This window comes from Zalophus californianus, chromosome 7 (genome assembly GCF_009762305.2).
Source record: "Zalophus californianus isolate mZalCal1 chromosome 7, mZalCal1.pri.v2, whole genome shotgun sequence".
NCBI lineage: Eukaryota > Metazoa > Chordata > Mammalia > Carnivora > Otariidae > Zalophus > Zalophus californianus.
In genome coordinates this window covers 98,901,477-98,927,506 of record NC_045601.1, presented here as the reverse complement: position 1 = coordinate 98,927,506, position 26,030 = coordinate 98,901,477, and the positions used below count along the sequence as shown (strand labels likewise).

Sequence of the window (26,030 nt, the reverse complement as noted above, 5' to 3'; positions counted from 1 at the left end):
ATAGATGAGACAATAATAAATTGTATAGCTTAATAATTTAAGCTGTAAGCTCCTTTCCATGTATATAAAGGTAAGATAAAATATGTAGTCCATTTATTTTCTTTGGGAGAATGAACTGAAATTGAAATTTTGGTGAGGGAGTGTGGATTCTGAGCCTCTTCTTCATAATTATCCCTGCATTAAGACACAGCATCGCAGAGCTTTTCCTTCAGTGGGCTTTTTCATTCTTGTTAGAAATTGTAGGCACATTCCTGTCCCGTGCAGGAGCAAGCCTAAGCGTTTGGTGTTGGTGAGTGTGGGTTAGGCAGGGTTGAGTCGATTTGGGGGATTACAAATGTACAGACTGTAGGTCCCAGGCTCTGAGAATATACATTGCTGTCCTTCATATAAGAATAACTGTGCATTGGACATATTTTCTATTTTAAAAACACGGTCCAAGTGTCAACCTATTTGCCTATTTGGTCACTATCTTTACTCAGCACTGAAGAACTAGGTGTGTATTACACTCAAAGCATTCAGAAGGTGAACCATAATGACTAAGAGGGGTGGGGAGGCTACCCAGTCTCTGGTATTTTGTTAGACTAGACTGAACAGACTAAGACAGTTTGTAAGTATTTTCTCCCATTCCCTAGGTTGCCTTGTCATTTTGTTGATTATTTCCTTTGCTGTACAGAAGCTTTTTAATTTTATGTAGTTCCACTTCTTTATTTTTGCTTCCGCTGACTGTGCTTTTGTTATTATATCTAAAAGTCATTGTCGGAACACCTGGGTGGCTCAGTCGTTAGGCGTCTGCCTTCGGCTCAGGTCATGATCCCAGGGTCCTGGGATCAAGTCCCACATCATCGGGCTCCTTGCTCAGTGAGAAGCCTGCTTCTCCCTCTCCCTCTGCTGCTCCCCCTGCTTGTGCTCTCTCTCTCTGACAAATAAATAAAAATATTTTAAAAAATAAATAAATAAAAGTCATTGTCAAAACTAATGTCAGGGAGTTTTTCCCTTTTTTTCTTCAAGGAGTTTTATAGTTCCAGGTCTTATGTTTAAGTCTTCAATCATTTTGAGTTAATTTTTGTGAGTTCTATAAAATAGGGATCCATTTTCATTCTTTTGCCTGGATACCCAGTTTTCCTGGCACCATTTGTTGAAGAGACTGTCCTTTCCCTATTGTGTATTCTTGGCACCCTTGTCAAAGACAGTTGACCATATATGCATGAGCTTATTTCTGGGCTCTATTCTGTTCCATTGGCTTATGTGTCTCTTTTTATGCCAGTACCATGTAGTTTTGATTACTACTGTAGCTTTGTAATGGTAGTTTGAAATCAGGAAGTGTGACGCCTCCAGCTTTGTTCTTTTTTATTGTTATGTTAATCACCATACATTACATCATTAGTTTTTGATGTAGTGTTCCATGATTCATTGTTTGTGCATAACACCCAGTGCTCCACACAGAACGTGCCCTCCTTAATACCCATCACCAGGCTAACCCATCCCCCCACCCCCCTCCCCTCTAGAACCCCCAGTCCGTTTCTCAGAGTCCATCGTCTCTCATGGTTCATCTCCCCCTCCGATTTACCCCCCTTCATTCTTCCCCTCCTGCTATCTTCTTTTTTTTTTTCTTAACATATATTGCATTATTTGGTTCAGAGGTACAGATCTGTGATTCAACAGTCCTGCACAATTCACAGCACTCACCATAGCACATACCCTCCCCAATGTCTATCACCCAGCCACCCCATCTCTCCCACACCCCCACCAGTCCACCACTCCAGCAACCCTCAGTTTGTTTCCTGAGATTATAGCTTTGTTCTTCTTTCTCAAGACTGCTTTGGCTATTTGGGGTTTTTGTGGTTCCATGCAAATTTTAGGATTGTTTTTTCTATTTCTGTGAAACATGCCATTGGAATTTTGATAAGGATTGCACTGAATTTGTAGATCACTTTGGATAGTGTGGACATTTAAGCAGTATTAATTCTTCCAATCCAGGAACACAAGATACCTTTCCATTTGTTTGTGCCTTCTTTAATTTCTTTCATCAGTGTCTTAATAGTTTTCAGTGTATAGGTTTTTCATGTACTTAAATTTATTCCTAAGTATTTTATTGTTTTTATGCTATTGTAAACAGAATTGTTTTCTTAATTTCAATTTCAGATAGTTCATTGTTAGTGTATAGAAACACAGTTTTTCTCTGTATGTTGATTTTGTAACCTGCAACTTTACTGAATTCATTGATTAGTTCTAACAGTTCTTTGGTGGAGTCTTTAGGGTTTTCTGAATTTAAGATCATGTCATCTGCATACAAAGAGGGTTTTACTTCTTCCTTTCCTATTTGGATGCCTCTTCTTTTTGTTGCCTGATTGCTCTGGCCAAGACTTCTAGTTCTATGGTGAATAGGAATGGTAAGAGTAGACACCCTTGTCTTGTTCCTGATTTTAGAGGAAAAGTTTTCAACCCTTCACCATAGAGTTTGATGTTAGCTATGGACTTGTCACATATGGTCTTTACTGTGTTAAGGTATGTTCCCTCTATACTCAGTTTGTCAAATTTTTATTATGAATGGATATTTTGTCTTTTTCTTCATCTCTTGAGATGATCATATGATTTTTATCTTTCATTCTCTTAATGTGTTGTATAACAAGTACTCATGTGTGTATGATGAACCATCCTTGCATCTCAGGGATAAATCCCACTTGGTCATGATGTATGAGCCTTTTAATGAGCTGTTCAATTTGGTTCGCTAATATTTTTTGATAATTTTTGCATCTATATTCATCAAGGATATTGGTCTGTAACTTTCTTTTTTTTATAGTACCCTTATCTGGTGTTGATATCAGGGTGATCTTTTTTGTTTCTTGATGCATGCATTTATCACTATAAAATCCTCTATTGGGGCACCTGGGTGGCTCAGTTGGGTATCTGACTTTTGGTTTTGGTTCAGGTCATAATCTCAGGGTTGTGGGATCGAGCTCCATGTTGGGCGCTGCCCTGAACGGGGAGCCTGCTTGGGATTCTCTCTCTCCCTCAGCACCCCCATCCCTACCCCCACTGCTCTCTCTCTCTTGCTGTCTAAAAACAAAACAAAACAAAAAAACCCTATTAAACTGCTTTTGCAGGTTCCCAAAGGTTTACATATGTTGTGCTTCTATTTTCATTTGTTTCAAGATACTTTTTGATTTCCCTTTTGATTTCTTCTTTGACCCACTGGTTGTACAAGGGTGTGTTGCTTAATTTCCACATATTTGGGAGTTTTTCAGTTTTCTTCCTGTTATTGATTTCTAGTTTCATACTGTTGTGGTGCAAAAGCATACTAGGTATGATTTCAATCTGCTAAGACTTATTTTGTCACCTATCATATAACCTATCCTGGAGAATGTTGGTATACTTTAGAAGAATGTGTATTTTGCTGTTGTTAGATGGATTATTCTTTTTATGTCTGTTAGGTCTGTTTGGTCTAAAGTATGGTTCAAATCCAACCTTTCCTTGTTCATTTCCTATCTGATTTAGTCATCTATTGAAACCCCTTACTATTATTGTCTTGTTGTCTATTTCTCCTTTCACATCTGTTAGTATCTGCTTTGATGTGGGGTGCATGTATATTTATGATCATATCTTTTTCCCCCTCTGTTTTATTTTAATTCCAGCATAATTAACACAGTGTTATATTAGTTTCAGGTGGTTGTTATATCTTCTTGATTAATTGATCCCTTTACCGTTATATAATGACCATCTGTGTTTCTTGTTACCATTTTTGGCTTAAAGTCTATTTTGTTTGTTGTAAGTATACTTACCCATGTCTCTTTTGGTTTCCACTTGCATGGATTATCTTTTCCATTCCTTCACTTTCAGCTTATGTATGTGCTTCAAGCCAAAGCAAGTCTCTTATAGTCTCTTATAGTATAGGCAGCATATAGTTGATCTTGTGGGTTTTTTTTTTTAAATCATTCAGCTTTTTGTCTTTTGATTAGAAAATTCAGTTCATTTATGTTTAGAGTAACTATTGATAGGTAAGGATTTATTAATGCCATTTCATGTTTTCTGGCTGTTTTGTAGTTCCCTTGTTCCTGTCTTGTTGTCTTCCTTTGTGTATTGATGATTGGTCATAGTATCTTTGATTTTTTTCTCTTTATTTTTTGTGAAGCTGCTGTAGGTTTTTGCTTTGTGGTTACCATGAAACTCACATGAAACATATCTGTAGCGGTCTATTTTACACTGATAGCAGCTCAACTTTGATCACATATAAACACCCTATCCTTATTTACCCTCCTCACTTTAGGTTTTTTGATGTCACCATTTATATCTTTTTATATTTTGTATCCACTAACAAATTGTTGGAGCTACAGAGGTTTTCAGTACTTTAGTCCTTTAATCTTTATACTAGAATTAAGAAGTGAATACATCACCATGTTACAGTTTTAGGGTATTCTAAATCCGACTATATGCTCACTTTATCCATGTGTTGTGTATTTTCATGTTACTAATTAATGCCTTTTTATTTCAGCTTGAACTTCTTTCAGCATTCCTCATAAGGCAGGTTTAGTGGTAATAAATCTTCTCATCTTTGTTTATTAGGGAAGGTCTTTATCTTGCCTTCCTTTCTGAAGCACATTTTTTCTGGATAAAGTATCCTGTGTTGGCAGTTTCTTTTTTTAACACTTTGAATGATCCCATTCTCTCCTGGCCTGTAAGATCTCTGCTGAAAAATGTGCTGATCGTTTATGGAAGTTACCTCGTATGAGAGAGTTTTTTTTTCTTTTACTGCTCTTAAAATTCTTTCTTTGTCTTTGATTTTATTATTATGTGTCTTGGAGAAGATTTTTTTTTTTAAAGATTTTATTTATTAGAGAATGAGAGATAGAGAGCATGAGAGGGAAGAGGGTCAGAGGGAGAAGCAGACTCACTGCTGAGCAGGGAGCTCGATGTGGGACTCGATCCCGAGACTCCAGGATCATGACCTGAGCCGAAGGCAGTCGCTTAACCAACTGAGCCACCCAGGCGCCCTTGGAGAAGATTATTTTAGATTGAAATTTTGAGTACCAATAGCTTCATGAACTTGAATGTCCAAATCTCTCCCCAGGTTTGAGTAATTCTCAGCCATTATTTCTTTAAATAAGCTGTCTACCCCTTTCTGTATTCTCCTTCTAGAGAAGGATCCAGTGATACATACATGATTTTTCTTGTTGGTATTTCATAAGTTCCATGGGCTTTCTTCATTCCTTTTCATTCTTTTTTCTTTTTGCTCCTCTGTGGGTTAACTTCAAGTTATTTGTCTTCTAGCTTACAGATTCTTTCTTCTGCTTGTTCAGATCTTCTTTTGAAGCTATAGTTGAATTCTTCAGTTCAGTCATTGTGTTCTTCAGCTCCAAAGTTTGTTTGGTTCTTTTTTATGTTTTCTAAGTCTTTATTGAACTTCTCACTTTGTTCCTTTGTTGTTTTCCTGATATCATTAAATTGCCCATCTCTGTTCTTTTGTAGGTCTCCTGAGCATCTTTAGGACAATTCTGAATTTTTTTCATTAGGCAATTCCTGGTTCTCCATTTCTTTGGGGCCAGTTACTATAGGTGGTGGAATCATGTTTCCCTGATTCTTCATGATCCCTATATCTTGCATAGGTGTCTTCACATGAAGAAGCACTACCTCTTGCAGACTTTATGGACTGACTTTGGTAAGGGATGACTTTGACCTGTGGTGGAGGTATGCTGCAGCTTGCTGTGATCCTGGGCCTAGTGGTGTAGGGCACCGAGTGCAGGGCTTTGTGGCAACACTGGGTTTAGGTTTAGGGGACATGATGTCTCTTTGCCCAGGCCACTGGGGTCTATGGCACTGACAACTGTGTAGTCCTTGACAGGTGCTACAGGGGGTCCATAGTGGCTGCAAGGGCTTTGGGGGGTCTTTAGCGACCTCCAGGTCCAGCAGCTAGGGAACAGGGCAAGCAGCAGTGGTGACTGGAGCTAGGACACATAATTGGCTGTCGGGTGCCAGCTGTGGATGCCTGTGTAGTGGCAGGGGCCGTTTACAGACACACACATGGTGGTGGGAAGCAGAGAAGGCAAGGGCCAGGGCCAGCTATGGGCTCACTGGCAGCTGCACAAGGCCCTGGTTGTTGGTGTGTCCTCCTGTGGCTGCACACTCTCCCCCCAGCATGCACACTGCAGTGGAGGCCTGTGATGAGGGTTGGGCCGTGTGCAGATGCACAGCTGGAGGGGCTAGTTCCAACTGCATGAACGGGGAGGGGTCAGCCAGAGGGTGTCTGTGCTGGCATCTTGCACTCCAGCAGCTGCAGAGTTCTGAGCTGGCTGCCGGCATGGTTCCCAGGCTCTGGCGGGGATGTGGGGAGGGGAGGCTGGGCAAGGGGCTCTGATGCTTGGCATCATGAATGCCTGTGGGATGAACACTGATGAAATCTGCAGGGGGTACCCAGTGGCCACGGCCATCCTGGCCCTTGGCTTTGGCTCAGTGGTAAGATCTGCCAGGTTTGTCTGCAGAGCAGGTGTCTACACACCACAGTCACTCCGACTGTAGCCCCTACTTTGCTTCTGTGTTCCTAGCTGGCCTTATACACTTCAGCTTTGCCAGTCTGGGTGGGAGGAAACTGAAGTGGGACCTTTGTGGACTGCCCCAAAAGACTGGAGAAGCTGGTTGCTCTTCCTTCCTGGCCAGGGGATTTCTTTCTGGCCAAGAAGTTCCCTCTTGACACTGAGCAGTGCTGGCTTGGGGGATGAGATGATGCAGCAGAATGAAGTCTTCCTTCTTCTTGTGTAGTTATTCTTGGGTTTTTCGTTCCACTGTGTTCCTAAAACCTAACTGGACTCCAAAGCTCTTCCAGAGCTGTTTTTGTCCGTGGATAACTGTCTAATTGTTGATCTTTGTGGAGGGGTAGGGAGGCTGGGGTGTCCTATGTTACCATTTTGGTCTCTCCTCTGCCTTCAAAAATATTTCCTTTCCCCTTTTTTCTTTTTTTATTTAATCTTTTGTTTTTTTCAATTTCCAGAAAAAAAATATGTTCATTATAAAAAAAATCAACTTAATTCAGAAAGAATACAGAGAACATTATCCAAATCCAGTTTCTTTTTGTGCATGTGTTTGCATGCTTCTAATTATAGTACCCATATAATTTTTAAATTTTTTTTAAGCTTTTGTTTATTTGAGACAGAGAGCACAAGTGGGGAGGAGGATCAGAGGGAGAGGGAGAAGCAGACTCCCAACTGAGCAGGAAGCCCAATGTGGGGCTCGATCCCAGGACTCTGAGATTATGACCTGAGCCGAAGGCAGACACTTAACCAACTAAGCCACCCAGGTGCCCTATGGTATACATATAATTTTATATACTGCTTTTTGTGCTTATTGAATCATAAACATTTTTTGCAGATTGCCACATGGTCTTTAAAACCAATATTTTAATGGCTGCGTCATACATAGTCCGTTAAGTGAGTTTTCCATCATTAACTCATATGTTTGTCTTTTATATTGTTTCCAATGTTTTACTATTGTAATTAACATTACAGTGGTCAGCTTTAGGCATATTGTTCCTTCTCATAATTTTGGATTATATTTTTAAAATAAAGGATCGAGGGTAGAATTTATTGAGTTCAAGACTTTAAACGTATAATACTCACTTGCTTCCAAAGAGTTGTTTGAATGTATCAGTATTATTATAACAAGAAAAGCCTTTTATTTTAGGCAAAAATTCATTTCTCAGAGTCAGATCTTCTAGGTTCCATGGTTTATGAACACTAGATAAGATTAAAAACACAGAGGGGCGCCTGGGTGGCTCAGATGGTTAAGCATCTGCTTTCGGCTCAGGTCATGATCCCAGGGTCCTGGGATCGAGTCCCACATCAGGCTCCCTGCTCCTTGGGAGCCTGCTTCTCCCTCTGCTTCTCTCTCTCTCTCTCTCCCTCTCTCTCTCTCTGTCTCTCATGAATAAATAAATAAAATCTTAAAAAAAAATTAAAAACACAGAAAGAATTAAGTGAAAGATTGAGTATAGATAAGATAATATCTTAGTTTCTCATGAAAAGTGAGCTGGTAATTATATTGGGCATTCTGGAGCAGGGCTTTAAGTTTTATTTTAAGCTCAGACTGCTGCTTTTCTCCCTGTTCCTGACCAGGTGTTTTAGCTTAAAATATAAGAACCTTCTAATATAGGTAAGCATTTTGATACAAGGTTTGTGATGTTTTTAAGTGAAGGTTTAAGTTATGATGTTTTTGAAAGTTAGCTCTTTTACCTAACACATATTTATAAAATATTATTAATGAAACACTTCTTTTGTTCTTCAGAAAGCAGCATTTCATAGAAGCCAGACACTGGGCTACAGGAACGGCTATGCAGTTGTTCGACATCCAACAGTTGGTATAGGCGGGGAGCGGCTCCAGGTCAACCAGCTGTCCCAGGCTGAGCTGGATGAGTTGGCCAACAAGGCACCAGTTTTAACTTATGGCCAACCTAAGCGGGCCCCACCTGCAGAATTTATTCCTGCACATGTGGCTTTTGACAAAAAGGTATCATCTGGGATTTCCGGGTACCCCTTGAATTCAGATTTCTGAGAGCCAACTGTTTGCAGAAAAGTCAACAGCAAACCACAGGTTTTCCAGAGGGCTCTGAGGAGAAAATTGTTCAAATGCCTCAACCTTTAGTCATAGACAGCTGAACTCAGGATTGAAAAAGGCTTTCTTTAGTCAGGAAGCTTATTACAGAAAATAATTCCCTGTAGACTTCAGTGAAATGTTTTCCAAATACAGTTAGAGAAAAGTTGGATGAATTCTGAATTCTTGAGTTCACATTGCTCCATGTTTACCTGCTCTGTGCTGTCTACTTTTTGGAAGTCTTATCTGTACTGATGGCAAACCCTTAGTCTTTGTGAAATGCATCACGACAACTCCATCTTTTGTCAGTTTTAATCAGTCTGCGTAAGTTTTTATTTTTCAGGGAACGTTTCAGGTTTGCATAATATAACCAAAGGATAGTCTAACATTTTCATTTCTGTCTCATTTACCCTTATGCTTTTGTAATGTGAGCTATTTTAGTTCCATCTGTTGACATTTCCATATCATCCTTGATTCTCCTTGTCAGTGGGCCTCCTCTTTAAGGTGAGGTAGTCCTAACTCTGGCCATGCAACAGAATCCCTAGTGGGGCTTTTAAGAAACTGAGATGTCACCCTAACCCTCATCGATCTTAATTTCCAGATAATTTTTATGTATAACTGAATCTGAGAACTACTGACCAGTTTTTACAAGTTAGCTTTCCTAATTTACTCCTAGCTTATTTTCCTTCTGTCTTTTTTTTGGTCTTTCTTTTCATTTTTTCTTTTTGTTAAATGTCTATAGTGTTCATCTAGCTAGTCAGCTTTAATTGAGTACCTATTTCTTTTTAAGATTTTATTTATTTATTTGACAGAGAGAAACACAGTGACAGAGGGAACACAAGCAGGGGGAGTGGGAGAGGGAGAAGCAGGCTTCCCACGGAGCAGGGAGCTTGATGCAGGGCTTGATCCCAGGACCCTGGGATCATGACCTGAGCCGAAGGCAGACGCTTAACGACTGAGCCACCCAGGTGCCCCTAATTGAGTACCTATTGAAACTAGTGGCTGAAAAATAGAAAATAACCTGGTGGTGGAATTATGCCATTTACATTCATTAATCACTTAGTTTAAAAATTTTTTTTAAATGTCTCGGCCATAATCCATACCATCCTCCTGTCCCCATCTCAATGAACTCATCCAATAGGAACATGTTCATATATCCGTTCAGAAGCTGAACCTAAACAGTATCAGTTACATGGTTGGGTATTTCTCTACCTTTTTCTTGTTTCTTTGTGAGTCTACAGATAGTTTCAGCCCCAGCTGTGCCCCTAACCCTGAGTTTGGCCTCGGGCAAGTCACTTTACCACCCTGAGTCTCCATTTGTAAAATGAGGGAGGTTCAATTAGCTGATTATTTCTGGCTCTCACATTTGTGTATTTATATATCTGTGGCTCATATTACAGACCATTTCATGCATGAATTAGTGATCATGCCCCCACTTATAGTGATCATGTCTCCATTTCAGTTCTTTGTAGTGGATCTACAAAGTTACTTGAAAACGATCTTTTGTCTTTTGTTTTTACTGTATTATCTTTCTCCTTTATTTATTTTTTTTTTAAAGATTTTATTTATTCATTTATGAGAAAGACAGAGAGAGCACAAGCAGGGGGAGAGGCAGAGGGAGAGGGAGAAGCAGACTCCCTGCTGAGCAGGGGGCCTGATGCAGGACTCGATCCCAGGACCCTGGGATCATGACCTGAGCCGAAGGCAGACGCTTAACCATCTGAGCCACCCAGGCGCCCTTATCTTTCTCCTTTAAACATTCTATTCCATTCATGTATTTCATCTTTTTATTAAGAGTTTTAAGGTTTTATTCCATTATATGCGTATTTCACATAAGCAATTGCCTGATCTCTTTGGCTTTTAATCTTGTTTTTCCACAGTAGACACTACACCTTTTTAGCAACAGCACTCATGTATAAAATTATGCATCTTCCCATTCATCAAGCCATATTTGTGTCTTCACTAAACGGTTTTCTTGGTTTGTTCCTCTAGTTCCAGTGGAGGTTTAGGTTTACACTCTTGTCTACCTATAACACCATTCTAGTATTTTCTCTTCATGGGAGGAAATATTAAAAATAAAGACAGGATAAAAGAAAGTTTTAAAGTTAATCCCAAAGCTTGTCAACACAAGCTTTTAATATTTTTAAATGTGCAAGAGAACATGCCATTTTGGATTCCCCCTGATACTCCCCAGAGGACCTAAGGTTTCCTCCATCTGTCATGTATGTTTCTGAGTACAGTGAGGGTGTGTTTACATGCCACTCAAAGATTCTGTGCTGGATTGATGATTTGAGTCTCATTCATATGAATTCTCTAAGGATGAATATGTCATTAATATGCATTTACAGGCCACTTTCCTTCTAAAGAAATGGACTTGAGGCTTCGTTTTCATTTTGAAACCAAAGGTTATAGTCTTGCCCAAATTTTTGACTCTTTGCAGAAATTCTAAGAGATTTTTGACACGGAAGTGAAGCTAGTACAGTTAAGGTCTTTAAGCCATCTCATCAAGAACCACATTACTAAGTAGTCTATGTGTAGTTTGAGTATCTAGAGCAAAGATCAGCAAACGTTTTCTGTAAAGGGCCAAATAGTAAATATTTGGGGCTTTGCAGGTATCTTAGTCTACTTGAGCTGCCATCACAAGATACCATATACTGGTGCCTTACGTAATAGAAATTAATTTTCTCACTATTCTGGAGGCTGGAAGTCTAAGATCAAGGGTCCTGCTGATTCAGTTTCTTGTGAGGGCTCTCTTCCTGGCTTTAGATAGCTGCCTTTTTGCTATGTCCTCACGTGGCCTTTCCTCAGGGTAGGTTTGCTGAGAGAGAGGTCTTCCTCTCCTTACAAAGTCACTAATTCAATTGGATCAGGGCCCCACTTTTGGGACCTCACTTAAGCTTAATTACTTCCTAAAGACTCTGTCTCCAAATACAGTCATATTAAGGGTTAGGGCTTTTACATACAAATTTTTTTGGGGGGGCTAAGACAAAATTCAGTCCATAGTAGCAGCCCACGTGGTCTCTATCACAGCTACTCAATCCTGCCCTTATAATTGGAAAGCAGCCATTGACAAATACCTGCTAATTATTTACATAATTATTTGTGGATACTGAAATTTGCATTTTGTATCATTTCCATGTGTTGTGAGATTTTATCCTTTTGATTTTTTTAACCATTTAAATATGTAAATAAAACATTCTTAGCTTGGAGGTGATACAAAATCAGCTGGCAGGAATAGATGGGTCCCATGGACCGTAGTTTAGCAGCCTTTCATTTAGAAAATAGGAGTGATGAGTATTTAGTTCTCCCCGAGTGGCTCTCCTTTAGAGGAGGATACTGGATGTTTTTTGGATGAGAGACTAATACAATGCCATTTCTCTCTGCCTTGTGTGTTATAGGTGCTGAAATTTGATGCCTATTTCCAAGAAGATGTTCCTATGTCAACTGAGGAACATTATCGGATTCGTCAAGTGAACATTTACTACTACCTGGAAGATGACAGCATGTCTGTCGTGGAGCCTGTTGTGGAAAACTCTGGGATCCTTCAAGGCAAGTTAATCAAACGCCAGCGGCTAACCAAGAATGACCAGGGAGACCATTACCATTGGAAAGACCTAAATCGAGGAATAAACATTACAATTTATGGCAAAACTTTCCGCATTGTTGACTGCGACCGATTCACGCAGGTATGGTATATATTTCTGGAAATTGTGGTGTCTGAGGCATCATTCTAATTTATGGAAGGATACATTTCATTTATAAGGGCAAGAGGAGGGGCGTCTGGGTGGCTCAGTCAGTTAAGCATCTGCCTTTGGCTCGGGTCATGATCTTGGGGTCCTGGGATCCAGCCCCGCGTGGGACTCCCTGCTTGGCGAGGAGTCTGCTTGTCCCTCTCCTTCTGCCTCTCCCCCCCACCCCTGCTCGTGCTCTCTCCCTCTCAAATAAATAAATAAAATCTTTAAAAAGAAAAATATAAGGGTGAGAGGAGGACACTGGTACTCTGTCCTGAATGGATTATTATGTAGTTTGATTAGGTATTTGTGTGTGTGTTGATAACTGTCAACACTGTGTAGTGATATCACTTTTTTCACAATGATATGGATACATATCCATTCAAATAAAATTAAACTTGCATTATAGCTGAATCATTTGATAAGGAACCAGTTCCCATGCCGGTTCAAGTGGTAGCACCCTTGATGGGATAGAAATATGAAAGAGGCATTGGACGATTTATCTGAAGTTTGAGTTACAAAATAGTATTACCTTTATTAGCAGATATGAGCCTCACATTTTTTGTGCAGTTCATATTTTTCCTGTAAATCATACTTGCTATATTCTGGAGAAACTGGCTATCTAAAGAATTCCTGAGGGCGCCTGGGTGGCTCAGTCGTTAAGCGTCTGCCTTCAGCTCAGGTCATGATCTCAGGGTCCTGGGATCGAGCCCCGCATCGGGCTCTCTGCTCAGCGGGAAGTCTGCTTCTCCCTCTCCCACTCCCCCTGCTTGTGTTCCCTCTCTCGCTGTGTCTCTCTCTGTCAAATAAATAAAATCTTTAAAAAAAAAAAAAAAGAATTCCTGAAATAAAGACAATTTATTGTCAGGAGAATGCTTGTTTATATCGAGAAGAATCCTCCATTCCCTCTATTTCATAAGTATGGATTTTTGACAACTTAAAGTTATGTGTACGTACATAGACACAGAGTCCTTTCTTGAGCACAAAATGTAGGTATTAGGAAGTCAGTTCTAAATTTCTTAGTTTAAAAAATTTCTAGAAGCAAAGATACAGTTTCTGAATTCTTTTTTTTTTTTTTTAAGATTTTATTTATTTATTTGAGAGAGAGAGAAACAGCATGAGAGGGGAGAGGGTCAGAGGGAGAAGCAGGCTCCCTGCTGAGCCGGGAGCCTGATGTGGGACTCGATCCCAGGACTCCGGGATCATGACCTGAGCCGAAGGCAGTCGCTTAACCAACTGAGCCACCCAGGCGCCCCAGTTTCTGAATTCTTTTGTGCCTTTAACCCTATGTTACCAAATGCCACATGTGATTGATCTTTACCACGCACTGAGTTCCTGTGAATCCACTCATTTCTGTTTTGCATTTAGTAATTTATTTAGCAAATACTTACTAAGTGCCTGCTCTGTGCCAAGCCTAGTGGTTCTAGGTGCCACATATATAGATTTGTCCTTATAAAGGCTATTACACTGGGCACCTGGGTGGCTCAGTTGGTTAAGCGACTGCCTTCGGCTCAGGTCATGATCCTGGAGTCCTGGGATCGAGTCCCGCATCGGGCTCCCTGCTCAGCGGGGAGTCCACTTCTCCCTCTGACCCTCCCCCCTCTCGTTCTCTCTCTCTCTCATTCTCTCTCTCAAATAAATAAAATCTTAAAAAAAAATAAAGGCTATTACATTCTGGCTGGAGGAGGCAAAAATAAGCACGCAAGTATATAACCTGTCAGATGCTGCTTAGAGCTGCGGAAGGGACTGGAGCTGAGGAAAAGGGAGGGGAGGGTGAGGAGGGTGTATAGAGGCTGGCCAAGGGAGGCCTCACCCTGAACAGAGACCCCAAGGAAGTGAAGGAAGGAGCCCTGGCATCCGTGCCATCCCACAGCAACAGTGAGAAACAGTGCAGAAGGTAGAGGTGCTAGACCATCTTTGGGAAAACAGGTTTTGATCGCTCATTGTTTAGGTTTTCGAGGTCCTTTTTATCATACGCAGTTTCAGAACTGTACCTATAATGAGGAATTATAAAATGTTATGTAAATTTCAGGTATTGTGGCTATTTTTACAGTTGTCTCTTTATGAACAATCTGAATATCAGCAGTTCATTCCTGAGCGGTGAGTCAACTCTCATAAAGAGAGACGCTTAAACGACTGAGCCACCCAGGGGCCCCAACTCTCATTGTTGACGGTAGTTCTGTTCTAGGAAGTCACCACAAGCCCTTAATTAGCAACTATGGATCCATCGCTCCTGGGAGAAATACGAGGTTAGGTTTCTATAAGCTTGTTTTATGTGTGTTTCTGTTTAAAGTTGCCATGTTGAAAATACTTTGTTGATTCATGAACATCGAACTTATGGCCAGCAGCACTGGAGCTCATGCCTGAAGGAAGCATATCTCACACATGTACTTTCTCCTGAAGGCACGTCACAGCCTTGTGTGTGTGTGTGAGAGAGAGAGAGAGAGAGAAAGATAAAAAGTACATAACATAAACGTGACCACCTTAACCACTTTTCTTCGATGTGCAGTTTAGTGACACTAAGTGCTTATCCCAGCCTCCTTGCACTTAGAACACGCGACAGCACTGTAGCACTAAGGTTGGGGGCCATTTTAAATAGCAAAAGCAACAAAAGCACAAAAGTGTGAAAAAGTGGCACTAAACAGACATCTAAATGGACACTTTTCAGTATGGAAGCTGAAATAAGAAGGCAGAATGTCATCTCATTTGACCTCAGCTAGGAATGTACCTTATCAGACAACTCAAAATTTTTACCACTCTGTGTGTGTCTGCAAAGGACCACAGAAGCACCATGACTATTGATTTGGAGGTTACTAATAAATTTTTGCAATAGGCAAAAGTGCAAATATAGGATCAACTCTATTTTGATGACTGCTAATGACTAGAGTTGCATATTTTAGGTACCGATGACTAGATTAAATTATGTTTTCAGTAGTCGATCTGTTAGAAATTGGCTCCTGTAACAGTTTAAAATTTATACACATCTTATCTAATTTGATGGTTTTCATTAGGGCTGGACCTATGAGTGGATAAAGAAGATAGTTGTCTTTATGGTGTGGACTTGAACAAGGAGCCACCTTTAATCAAATATATCACCACCACCACCCCTTCTGAGCCCCTCCTCACTGCTCCAAATAAACATTGGTCCTAGAGACAGAATTAACACAGTAAAAAAAATTAACTCCAGAAAACAGAGATCTAGAATTTATTATCTTCATTAGAGTATGACCGGTAGTATAGCGGGTGTGAATCCTGCTCTGCATATGCAAGTGTGCAGGAAATATTGTTTTGTGTTTTAAAAATAACTTAAAACCTACTTGAACCCACATCCAACTGGGCTGCTATTTCTGTTCACCCTCAGCTTTGCCAAAAATTCCAGGCCCTCAGAACAACAAGGCACACCCAGGCCTAATGGGGTCATACAGGCAGGGTCCCTAGGCTGTCAGTGCCCAAGGGCACCTCCTGGATGCTTTGGTGCGAGGTCAGATACTGAGAACCCGAGTGCCTGTGACCGATGTGCCTGACTGGGCTACACGTGTGCTTCGAGCATCCCTAAGAGCACATGTGGAGTCTTGCTCTTCTGAGACCCATCAGCTTGTGTCTATTTTCCAGTCTGGGAGAATTTCCCCCTTTTTCTCTCCTTGCCTTCAAAGACATTTCCTTCTCTCCCCTCCTTCTGGGATACTTCAGAATAATCTCTTCAAAGAGTTTAGGCTTTTTCTAAGAGACAGGAAGAATAGTCAAACTTCAGGAAGCTTCTGCATTCCTGCCAAAATCCCTAAGATAAGGTTAACAAAGGGCCTGGTTATCTGTTGAAAGCAACAGAAAGGAGTAAAACCCCCATGAAATACCTCAATCAATAATCCTGCTACACTAATATATCATCTCAAGGGAGAGGAGAATATTGTTAGTCATTATCTCCAGCTCAGTACTTTTAATAGACATTGAGATCCCAGTATTTTAGTATTGAAAGATACTGGAGACTGCTTAATGAAACTTTAAGTAGTAAGATTACAAGTTAGTTAGCAGCAGAGCTAATATTAGAACCCAAATATTTTGGCTCTGAGTCCTGCATATTTTCTATTGAATTGTCCAAAAGCAAATCACACAATTCCCAAAAGAAACCCAGATTTCAGATTAATTTCTAGTTCTAGAATGTAAACAGATCCCATGACATTGTTCTTTTCTGATTACTAAAAAAAAAAAAAAAAAATACAGCTTATTGTGGTGCTTTTATGAAGAAGAAATGCCAAGTTGCATTAAAAGATGTAGTTACTGAAAATGTTGTATTTACTTATAATTAGCAAATTAAACAAGATCATATCAAGTTCAGATGCTTTCCTTAACTTTATCTGGTGAGATTTGAGTACTTGGTTTGTCTCTCCTATTTTGCTAAAATATTTTCTGGTCTAAAATAACCAGTGATTCTTTTCCTTTTTGGAGGAGGGTGGAGATGGGGACTTAATCAGATACTTGTTTTTGGTGAGTTGAAAGTTGGGAATTTGATTTCAGCTTAACTTTGCCATTATGTAGCTTGCCCCCATCCCTGATATGAATTACATATTGTTTGAAACCGTGGTTGGGTTTCAGATGTGTGTATGTAAGCAATCCTAAGACTTACTCTGTTCTTGGGCACCTAACTAAATTTCATTGATCTAAATTCATATATGGAGCCAGTTACCTTACTATCATGTCTTCCAGTTAGCTCAGCATATTGCCTAGCAAGTTTATAATATAGAATACTTATGGTAATTATCAGTTGTTACCTGCATTATAGCATTGGGTCAATTGGAGGCTTAATGCTGCTAAGATGTGCTTCAAACTGCAAGCTAACGATTAATTTGGACATTGGCGTAGAAATTATTATTACACTTATCTTTACACCATCAGTTAATAGTCCTGGAAGCTTCAAGAAAGATGATCATTACTTTTGCGTGATTTAGGTATTTTTGGAAAGTCAGGGAATTGAATTAAATCCACCAGAGAAGATGGCTCTTGATCCTTACACTGAACTCCGGAAACAGCCTCTTCGTAAGTATGTCACCCCATCGGACTTTGACCAACTGAAGCAGTTTCTCACCTTTGACAAACAAGTAAGTGACGTAAGCACCTCAGTGGATTTGCTCATCTCCACATGTGATGCATGTTTATTAGCAAGCTGTTCTGGTAGATGTGTGTTTTAAAACATTACATCTGTAATTTAGCCATTTGGAGACAGTGCAATTTTTCTGGTTTCATCTAGAGTTAGAGGTACAGGAATGCCCAGGTTTTGTATTAAGAGACCCAGAGGAGGCTGTGGAGTTAAGTTTTAGGAGTTCCACCAAACTTTTCAATCTTAAAGCAATTCCTGAGCTATGTTTGCTTCCCACTTTACGTTTCCAACTACTTCTTTTCCCAAATAGGAGTTCATTTCATAGCCTTCTTTGGGAAACCCTAAGTGATTTATTGGGAAATTTCGAAGCTATTGCATATAGGTAGTTTTCTAATGTTAAAATAGTAATTTCACAGAAATCCCATCACAGATGCTTCCTTGTTATATGTTATATGAATTTTGAGTATAGAATATTCTAGGTATTTTCCAGCTCTGTTCTAACCGTCCTATCCTACCCACTGTGAGTTGGTGTGTGGGAGGAGATTTGGTCTTCTCCTTTCTGTAGAAAAGAAGATGGGGAGATCATCCTCAGTGCTTCTTTGCTGCTGGTGTTCTCTCAGAAATGTAATTCCTTTTAGTTCAGAAAAATTTGCCTAGCACTAGTATCACCTTTTAAGGACATTCTTTATATCAATCATATATCTGTTATTCTTTTGTCTTTAAAGATTGTGTTGTTGATACTGTTACTAGAAGAGGTATGTTGATGGATAAAAAAAGACTGATTAATAAATAAAAATTCTTTCCATACTAATTACATATAAGCAATACCTATATGTACATATACCTTTCTTAATACATATGAGCCCCTGTATAAAACACAATGCTCTTTTTTCTTTCTTTTTTTTTTTTGTTTATTGAGGTATAATTGACGTATTATATTAACTTCAGGTGTACAACATAGTGATTCAACAATTGAATACATTGCAAAATTGTCACCACAATAAGTCTAGTTACCATCTGTCATATTACAAAGTTAATATAATATTATTGACTATATTCCCTATGCTATACATTACGTTCCCATGACTTATTTATTTTATAACTGGAAGTTTGTGCTTCTTGATCCCCTTCACCTATTTCATCTATTCCCCTACCACCTGCACCCCAAGCTCCCTACCCTCTGGCAACACCAATCTGTTCTCCATGTCTATGAGCTGGGTTTGGTTTTGTTTGTTTTGTTTTTTAGATACCACATATAAGTGACATTATGCAATATTTGTCTTTCTCTGTCTGATTTGTTTCACTTAGCATAATACCCTCAAAGTCCATCCATGTTGTTGCAAAGGGCAAGATTTCTCTTTTATATGGCTGAGTAATATTCCACTGTATATATAAACTACATCTTCTTTCTCCATTCATCCATTGGTGGACAGGTTATTTTCAAATCTTGACTATTGTAAATAATGCTACAAGGAACATGGGGTTGCTTATATCTTTTTGAATTAGTGTTTCGTTTTCTTTGGAGGCTACCCCGTAGTGGAATTGCTGGATCATATGGTATTTCTATTTTTAATTTTCTGAGGCACCTCATACTGTTTTCCATAGTGGTCACACCAATTTACATTCCCACCAGCAGTGTGCGAGGGTTCCTTTTTCTCCAACCAACACTTATTTCTTGTCTTTTTGATGATAGCTATTCTGACAAGTGTAAGGTGATATCTCATTGGTGTTTTGGTTTGCATTTCTCTGATGATTAATGATGTTGAGCATCTTTTCATGTACCTGTTGGCCATTTGTATGTCTTCTTTGGAAAAATATCTATTCAGATCCTCTGCCAACTTTTTTTTAATCAGAATTTGTGGTGTTTTGTTATTGAGTTGTAGGAGTTCTTTATATATTTTAGATGTTAATTCCTTCCTTATCAGATATGATTTGCAAATATCTTCTCCCCTTCAGTAGGCTGCCTTTTCATGTTGTTGATAGTTTTCTTCATTGTATAGAAGCTTTTTAGTTTGATGTAGTCTCATTTGTTTATTTTTGCTTTTGTTTCCCTTGCCTTTGGAGTCACATCCAAAGAAACATGGCTCAGATCAATGTCAACAAGCTTACTGCCTATGTTTCTCCTAGAAGTTTTATGTTTCAGGTCTTTAATCTATCTGGAGTTTATTTTTGTGTATGGTGTGAGAAAGTGGTCTAGTTTCATTCTTTTGCATGTAGCTGTCCACAGTTTTCCCAGCACCGTTTATTGAGGAGACTCTTTCCCCATTGTATATTCTTGCCTCATTTTTCATAAATTAATTGACCATAGAAGTGTGAGTTTGTTTCTGGGCTCTCATTTCTGTTCTCTTGGTCTGTGTGTCTATCTTTATGCCAGTACCATACTGTTTTGATTACTATAGTGTTGTAGTATGGTTTGAAATCAGGGAGCATGGTACCTCTGCCTTTGTTCTTTCTCAAGAGTTTCTTGGCTATTCAGGGTCTTTTGTGGTTCCATACAAATTTTAGAATTATTTGTTCTAGTTCTGTGAAAAATGCCATTGGAATTTTGATAGGGATTGCATTAAATCTATAGATTGCTTTGGGTAGCATGGACATTTTAACAATATTAATTCTTTTACTGTGAGCACAAAATATCTCTCCACTTACCTTCTTCTTCTTCAATTTCTCTCATCAGTTTCTTATAGTTTCCATTGCTCTTTTAATTCGGCTTCTCTTTCACTGACTAATATTTTGGATCAAAGTGAATTCTGCTTTCTCAGTACAAACTTATAAGCCTGTTATTTAATATTTTACAGTTGTTGACATCTGGTATATAATTTTTGTATGTTTTTGTATCTTTGGTGAATTTTTTTTTTACCATCTGTGATTACTTCATAGTCTTTGTAGCTAATCTTTCCATCATTGTCTGATATATGAATGCCAAAGTAGTTAAGTTAATCTCTCCACTTGTAGAATTCTTACTTAAGTCACTACTTTGGATTCCTCAAAGGTTCTTCGATTCTATGCAATCTGGGATGATACGGACAGCATGTTTGGTGAATGTCGGACCTACATCATTCATTACTATCTTATGGATGATACAGTGGAAATTCGAGAAGTCCATGAGCGGAACGATGGGCGAGATCCTTTCCCACTCCTGATGAACCGCCAGCGCATGCCAAAGGTTTTGGTGGAGAATGCAAGTATGTTTGATTCAGTTTATCCTCCGTAATTGGGACATCTTTTGGATCTCGAAGGAGTGACTTAATCAGTATGGTCATTCCCTTTACACTTGGGAGGCTCTTGCTGTGTTGTAGGTACTCAAAAAATAGCTTTCCCGTAACTCCCCTCCTTGCTTGCCCCACAGTCCAGGCTTGCCTCCAAAATGGTCTGGTGGAGATCACTGATACCCAAATCAAGGAAACAACCAAAACAGCAGTGGGAGATTCATTTAAAGTGCAGAAGAGCAAGGCTTCTGAAGTAAAGCAATTTAATATCAGATTTTTAATGCAGTTTTAGAACAAGCTTGCTTTCATATAGCTTACCATTTCCTTATGTTCTTTCCTGACTTTGCCCCTCACCTCAATACTTCCTAAACAGGAAGTTTGTATGTAGGATAACTTAAGATTGGAAAAGGCATGTCTGTGACTCAGAGGTGGGGCCCCATTGTGTCAGCCCCTGCTCTCTTTGCTGTGTAAAATAACCTAGTGACTGGAGAGGGAGAATGCAACAAAGTGCAGCTGACACCCTCTGCCCATCAGTCTTTCTCTGGAATAAGTACACTTACTTTGGTTATTGACTTAGTGGTTTAAGAATTTTCTCTTGCAAAAATGTCATCTTTTGGTCACATGTGATGACATCTCTCATGCTTGGACGGCTGACAGAACTCTGTAAATACTTTTGTTGGTTTTCTTTATACTCTATTTTTTTGGAACTAGGAGATAAGAAATTTCAGGTATTGAGCAAGAGGTTTGTCGTAGAGGTTATAAACAAGTTGAGGTTAGAGGTTATATACAAATTGGCAGTCTGAAGCCTAAAGGCAATCTACCTACATGTATTGATTTGCCTATATAGTATTTTTTTTTTTAAGCAGTGTTACTTGGGGGCAAGGAGGTGGAGACTCCCATCACTGGGATAGTAGATAAACAAAATGTGGTGAAGGTATATCTTAATATAAAAGTAGTAATTACAAGCAATGACTAAATGTAAAGAAAGCAAATGGATGCACTTAAAAGCGAAGTGCTGTGTAGAAGAAAGAAAAGAGATGTACAGTGCAATAATATTTATGTAAAGTGAAGTCCAAACAAAACAATATGCATAGTACACACATAAAAAGCTGCACGTTAGAACGGTTGCATGTAAAGTAGAGGAGAATGAGATTGGGGAAATAGTCCTCATTTTAAAACTAAAAGAATTAGTGGTAAAAATCTCTCTTAGAGAGATGAAAATAATTGCTAATATAGCTTGCATTCTCAGATAGCAGCAACTGGATTTGAGCCCTAGTTCAACCTAGTCCAGTTGCTGCTGATCATATTCTTATACTTGCCCTCCTGTAGAACACTCTTAGGTTCTAGGACACTGAGACTAATGTACTAATTTAGGCCTTCCAGAATGCTTACATGAGCCTGAAATTCCTGCCATCTAGAGCTAACAAATGTTAGATTTATGGTAGATTAAGAGAAAGAATGGGAATTTATTCAGGCATGAAAACAGTATCACTGAAACTGAACCCCTTGAAATCTCGAGTTCTGTGTTTGTCTCTGCCATATCAACATGGCCTATGTTTAAAATTTTGAATATGTGATCATCCTCTTTTATAACTTCCCCAGTTTTTTTTAAGTAATCTCTACAACCAACATGGGGCTCGAACTCACGACCCAAAGATCAAGAGTCACACACTATCCCAACCGAGCCAGCCAGGTGCCTCTACAACTTCTCAAATTTTAACCAAAATTTTCATCAAAGTTATGTGGAGAGGCAGCCTGGTGACATATGTAGGGTCCTTTTAAGAGATAGAAAACATATCTTTTTGTGAAAGTTAGTCATGCAGTAGCAGGACAGAAAAGACTAAGCTTCCATCAGCTGAATAATTCCTTTAACTAGAACTGTGATGTTGAAGAAGTAGCATCTAATTGACTCTCAAAGTCATTTATCCAGTGGATGATTTCAATTACATTCAATTAAACAAGAGTTAAATATCTGCTAAGGGAACTATTTCATGTCGTAAGTGCTGTGGAGGATAAAATGAAGGCATAACTTCCAGACCTAGAATCTCTGTCCTTCAATCACTTCTAGTGACTGTGGAGACAAGTCATATAAATACACAAAGCTGTTTAACAATAACACAAGTGTACCAGATCATCTGATTATGTAATTAGTTATGTCATGTAGACAGAGCTCAGAAGAAGAGATGTGACCTAGAAAGACTAAGGAAGGCTTTGTGGGAGACCTGAGGTTGGACCCAGATTTAGAGTGGCAGAGAACAAAGGGAAAGTGCATGTTAGAGAAGAACAAGAGCAAGTGTTGGGCATTAGGAACAAGTATGTTATGTTTGGGGGCATCCAAGAGACAGTGGCTAGGCAGAGTTTGTGTTGGACAGTAATAGGCAGTTACGGGAGTATCTTTCAGAAGTTCTCTTTGCCAGGGCCTTCATTTAAGTAGTTAAGATGAATAAAAATTGTATTTTTATAATGGATAGAGTTAAAGTTTCAGGAATTATAAAAGTTCTTTCTTGGTTGAACGTAATTGCAGTTTACCACTACATGGTAAGTAATGTCAAAAGAAGGTCACCAGAAGCTTTCTACTCAGCTCTTGAACCTAAGGTTCTAGGTTCTTAAAGTCTGTTAACTGTCCTTTAGACTGGCTTTCGTCCTTTGACCTTGCCTTTCCCTTGGTAAATACAAATGTTAAACAACATCAAAATTGTACACTCTAAATATGTACAACTTCTTGTAGTCGATTATACCTCAGTAACGTTGTAAAAATATAAATCCATACTTAGATATGTTATAGTCAAACTTAAGAACACCAAACTCAAAAAGATCATAAAAGCAGCCCGAAGAACAAGGTTATCCATACAGAATGGCAGCTACAATGACAACTGACCTCTCAATAGCAACACTAGTTACCAGAAGACAGCGTACTAAAATCTTCAAAGTGCTGAGAAGGAAACAGAATTTAATACCTAGAGAAACTATCTTTCAAGAAGAAAGTGAAATACATTTCTAGGCAAACAAAACAGATTTTACTAACAAAAGACCCTACTAGGAAAATTCTAGAGTGTACCTTTAGTAGAAAGAAAATTATTCCAGAAGTTAGGTCTGGGATATAAGAAGCGATTTTAAAAAAAGAAGAAGAAAATGGCAGAGTGTGGGTATATCTAAATAAACATTGACTATACAAACTAAAAAAACAATGTTGAATTTGTGGGAGTTAAAAAATATCAAGGTAGAATTGAAATATATTACAACAAAGACTTAGGAGAAGTGATAGGATTAAAAAACAATAAACTTTGAAAAATATTTTAAGAACATACTTAAGATACAGAGACATAAAAAGGTCAAAAAAGATGTACAATCAAGTAGCAAAAGAAACTTTTAAGGCTATATTACTAAAATACCAATAGACGTTAAGGCAGAAAGCATTGCTAGAGATAAAGAAGATCATACATATTGCAAGAATTGTATTTACCAGGAAAATGTACTAATTCTAAACTTGAATGCAGTTAGTAACATGGCTTCAAAACATGAAAGGCAAAAATTTATAGCATTATTAGGCAAAAGAATGGACAAATTCATCAAAATAGTGGGAGCCATTAAAACATTTCTTCTTATAATTGTTAGATCAAAAAAGATAAGTCAATAACCACATATATGTATATATGATTTAAATAATAGAATTGTCAGTGTTGATATAATGAATATGTATATGCATCAACACCTGGAGAATTCCCATTTCTTCAAGTACAAATGGAACACTTATAAAAACTGGTCAGTCTTAACAAATTTTTAAAATCTGGGCATCTTATACAATATTTTCTAATTTTAACACAAGTTACATTTCAATTTCAGAACTACTAAAAAACTCATGTATTTGGAAATTAATTTCAGTTAGATGAAAAGAGCAAATTTTAATTAAAATTAAATTTTTATTCCAGTATAGTTAACATACAAGTGTTATGTTAGTTTCAGGTGTACAATATAGTGATTCAACACTTCCATGTATTACTCAGTGCTCCTCAAGATACGTGGACTTTTAATCCCCTTCAACTATTTCACCCATCCCTCTACCAACTTCCCTCTGGTAACCATCCATTTGTTCTCTGTAGTTAAGAGTCAGTTTTTTGGTTTGTCTCTTTTGTGTGTGTGTGAAATGAGCAAAGTTTTAGAAAAATTTAACTTGTCCAAGAGGAAATAGAGACCAAATATCTTTAACCATTAAGGAAATAGAATCACTTAAAAAATTCTCCACAAAGGAAACACCAGATCTAGATAATTTTTCAGTTTTGCCAAATAAAGAACAGCTAATTCTAAGCCTAATACAGATTCATAGAAAAGAACTAATTCATTCATTAAGAAAAGACCAATAAGGGCGCCTGGGTGGCTCAGTTGGTTAAGCGACTGCCTTCAGCTCAGGTCATGATCCTGGAGTCCTGGGATCGAGTCCCACATCGGGCTCCCTGCTCAGCAGGGAGTCTGCTTCTCCCTCTGACCCTCCCCACTCTCATGTGCTCTCTCTCTCTCATTCTTTCTCTCAAATAAATAAAAAAAAACTCTTTAAAAAGAAAAGACCAATAAAACCAAAGACACCATGAGTAAGACTACAGTCATATATGCAAAAAACTTAAATAAAATATCAGTAAATGAAATCTAGCTATATATGAAAAAGATAATCGTTAAGCAAAAAAGTTGAATGGTTGTATAGTGTGTGTGCACACGTGTGTACACATGCACACACATACACACCCCAGGTCTCCTGGAACATTGTTGACTGTGCCCCCCAGTGGTCATCATTTCCTGGGGTAACTCAAAGGGGTCTAGTAGGGTTAGGCACTAGGCAATGGGAGAAGGAACCCTTGGTCTGTAGGGCTTTTAAGATGCATGATTGGGAAAAATCATGATCTTTTGTCATGATCAAGGGCTGGCGCTCAAGCCTTTCTGCCTGATGTAACAAAACCTTAGCCTTCTTCCCTGTTTTTCCATCTTAGTAGTTATCAGTTGGGAGAATAGTGGCCTCTCAAGCACCCTGTGATCAGAGTTCTAGGGTCAAGCTTTGTGGTTACAGCTATACAGTGTGGCACTTTACCAGAATTGACTATCTTATGGTTTCCATGGTGGCCATGCTGCAGGGAATCAGTCTTAAATAAGTCAGTCCTTAGTTCTCATAAAACAATGTGATAGAATTGGATTTATTCCTCCCAAAATGCAAGGTTGATTCTACATTTGAAAATCTGTTGAGTGCCCAGATAAACAGATTAGTATGATCATCTCACTGACCCTGCCTCCCGCCAGAGGACTAGGTCAGACTGTCCTTCTAGCAGTGGAAGGACACTTGAAATGAAACTATTATTTGTGTAATTGTTTAGTATCCGTTGTCCCAAACAGACTGTTTTCTCCATCAAGGCAGAGATCTCACCTACACTGTTAATTGTTATA

The 26,030-nt window shown here is 38.8% G+C and overlaps 1 protein-coding gene across 1 annotated transcript in view; it reads left to right on the top strand.

The window, feature by feature from the left end:
* Positions 1 to 26,030, top strand: part of EFHC1 (EF-hand domain containing 1) — a 69,185-nt gene that overhangs the window by 1,301 nt on the left and 41,854 nt on the right. The window contains exons 2-5 of the mRNA XM_027601418.1: positions 8,269 to 8,490; positions 11,973 to 12,260; positions 17,249 to 17,398; positions 20,387 to 20,579. Coding sequence (XP_027457219.1) covers positions 8,269 to 8,490; positions 11,973 to 12,260; positions 17,249 to 17,398; positions 20,387 to 20,579 — 853 coding nt within the window. The remainder of the gene's footprint in view (positions 1 to 8,268; positions 8,491 to 11,972; positions 12,261 to 17,248; positions 17,399 to 20,386; positions 20,580 to 26,030) is intronic.